At 70.2% G+C, this 2402-nt stretch overlaps 1 protein-coding gene across 1 annotated transcript in view; it reads left to right on the forward strand.

Annotated features, from left to right (window-relative positions):
* The first annotated feature begins 1865 nt into the window (after positions 1-1865).
* H696_01580 (hypothetical protein) overlaps positions 1866-2402 on the forward strand; it is a 3239-nt gene continuing 2702 nt past the window's right edge. Inside the window, exons 1-2 of the mRNA XM_009495481.1 lie at positions 1866-2083; positions 2201-2322. Of these exons, the coding sequence (XP_009493756.1) occupies positions 2206-2322 (117 nt within the window). The 5' untranslated portion in view covers positions 1866-2083; positions 2201-2205. The remainder of the gene's footprint in view (positions 2084-2200; positions 2323-2402) is intronic.

Consider the following 2402-nt stretch of genomic DNA (forward strand, 5'->3'; position numbering starts at 1 on the left):
CCGTCGCGGGGAGGGGGACCCGGGGGCGCATACGCCGGAACACACGCCCGGGCGACCCACGCGTGGAGCCGCCGGCAAACGGCGCTCGGGGGCTCCCCATCGCTGGTGATCTGCCATGTGAGGGGGCCGTGAGGGAGTGCAATCCCCCCCCCCCCCCGGGGGGACAACATCTGGGCGGGGCGGGATTATTCTAGACCGGAGGACCACGGGGATGCGGGGGCGCGCCGACACCGAATTCCCCCCCACCCCCCGTGGGCCGAGACAATCCGCCGATTCAAATGGCCATCGTGTGGGTACTGTCGGGTCTCTTTTTTCTGTCTTTTCTTTTTCTTTTTTTTTCCTCCGGGCATGGACCGCGCACGCCCCCCCAGCGGGGGGGTGGAGAACCGGCTGCCAGGGGAGGCATGGCCCATGCGCCGGGAGTCGGTCTCGGGACGTGATCCTGTCCCCGTGGTGAGAGGATCACGCGATGCCCGCCGCTTTCGTCCGCTCTCTGGGAGGATCGCCGCTCGCCCGCCGGCGTCCCCCGGTCCGCCGCCGGAGCAGACGATCGGTCCCCCGGGCGGGGGGGGGGGGGGGGGGGGGCGGAAGACCAGGGGAGGTATGCCTTGCCTCCGGCAGCCCCCCGCCCCCCTCGGACCCCGGACCCTGGGCCTCTCGATGCTTCCAAATGCCCGCACCCGGACTCTCGGTCCTCTAATTCTCCCCGACGGGGGGGGGGGGGGGGTGCAAGCTGGGAGCCAGCGAGATTGGTGTGTTCCGCCCTGGGCTGGGGGTGTGGTCCCGGGGGAAACCGATGACACAGAGAGGGATCGGAAATGGACCGGGCTGGGTGGCGGAACGGGGGGGGGAACTGGAAAAGGAGAATCCCCAGAATCAGCCAGCCTATCGGGCCTTGGCTTCGGCCTCTCCTCACACGCGAATGTCCCCCGCGCCCCCGCCCTTGGTGCCGCGCAAGGAGACCGCGCCCCGGCGGCCTGGCCCGTGTTAGGTAGGCTACCATCATCATCATCATCATCATCATACTGCCAAGGGTCCCTCCCCCGAGGGAACTACCGGCACATAGGAGAGCGGAGCCCATTTGCCCGGACGCCCTGAACACCGTTGCACAGCCCAAACCAAGGGCGCGAGGAAGGGACGCCCTTCTCGGACGCAGCCCGGCACCGGGATGCCTTGGCCTGGCCGGCGCGCGGCCGGGGGCGGGGTGCCGGTGTCTGAAGGGCCCCCCCCCCCCAGTGGGCCCGAGCATTTGCCTTGTTCTCGATGCGGGCCACCGCGCCCCACAGTCCCAGGGACTGGGCGCATCACTGGCGTGTGTGGCGTCCTCGGCCCGGCACTCGGTCCCCCGGCCTCGACTCTCCCCCCCCCCCAACGGCAGGGGGCAGCAGTCAGGAGAGGGCGGAGGCGCGTTGGTGGCCCGGAAGAATAGCCCAAGAAGTGCCCCGGGGCCGGAGGGGGGAGGGGGGGGCCAGACAAGAAGGCAGGGTACGCTGGTCACCCGGAACAAGGGGCCCCCGAGCTTGGCTTCCAGTCAGCCGCACACGGCGCCACAAGCGCCGGTCCAAGGCTCGGCGGCGCATGCTTCCGTCCCGCCAGTTGGCCCGGCGTCGGTCCCCACCCCTCTGGCTGGGCGACCCATCGCCTCGGACCCCATCCACAGTCCCTGGTCTGGTCCGGGGAAAGCGCAGGCAGCGCCCCCCCCCCCCGCCCGCCCCCCTCTCCTCGGCTTGGGGCGTCGATCTGTCCCGGCCTCCCTTCGCACCGAGCCAGCCCTCCGCACTGAGCCCTTCCTCCGCGGTATGGGCAACAGTCAAAAGGCCCCGTCCTCGGCCGAGGGGCGCCCCGGGCGCCCGCACGACATCGGAGCCCCCCTCCTCTCGCCATCTCCCCTTCTCGCCCCCCCCCCTCCTCCTCTGCTGTTTCTCTGCCCTTGCCGCACCCTCGCCCACACCCGCGCGCGCTCCGACGCTCGCCCCCCCCCCTCTCCTCCCGGCACATCGAGCCCGTCCCCCTGCCTTCCCTCCCTCTCCCGCCCTCTTTTTCTCCGGCCCCTCCCGTCCCCCGTCCGGGCGCCCTTTTCTTTGTACGCCCACAGGCTCCAGCCGCCACTTGGTCACGCCCCGGTCCACCTCCGGCAGTCACCTCTCATTCGCTGACACACACATCCGCTACCGATGACACTTGCTCGGGCGCCTGGCAGACACCATGGTCCTGTCGGCGGTTTTCATTCTCGACATCAAGGGCAAGGTCCTGATCTCCCGCAACTACCGTGGCGACATCAACATGTCGGCCATCGACAACTTCGTCCCCCTGGTGGTCGATGTACGTGAGACGCGGCCCGCATGTTGACCTTGCCTCCTGGCTCCCCTCCCTGGGGCGGCCGCTGGGCAAACCCCTGGCAC

Source organism: Fonticula alba, assembly GCF_000388065.1.
Source record: "Fonticula alba strain ATCC 38817 unplaced genomic scaffold supercont2.2, whole genome shotgun sequence".
NCBI lineage: Eukaryota > Rotosphaerida > Fonticulaceae > Fonticula > Fonticula alba.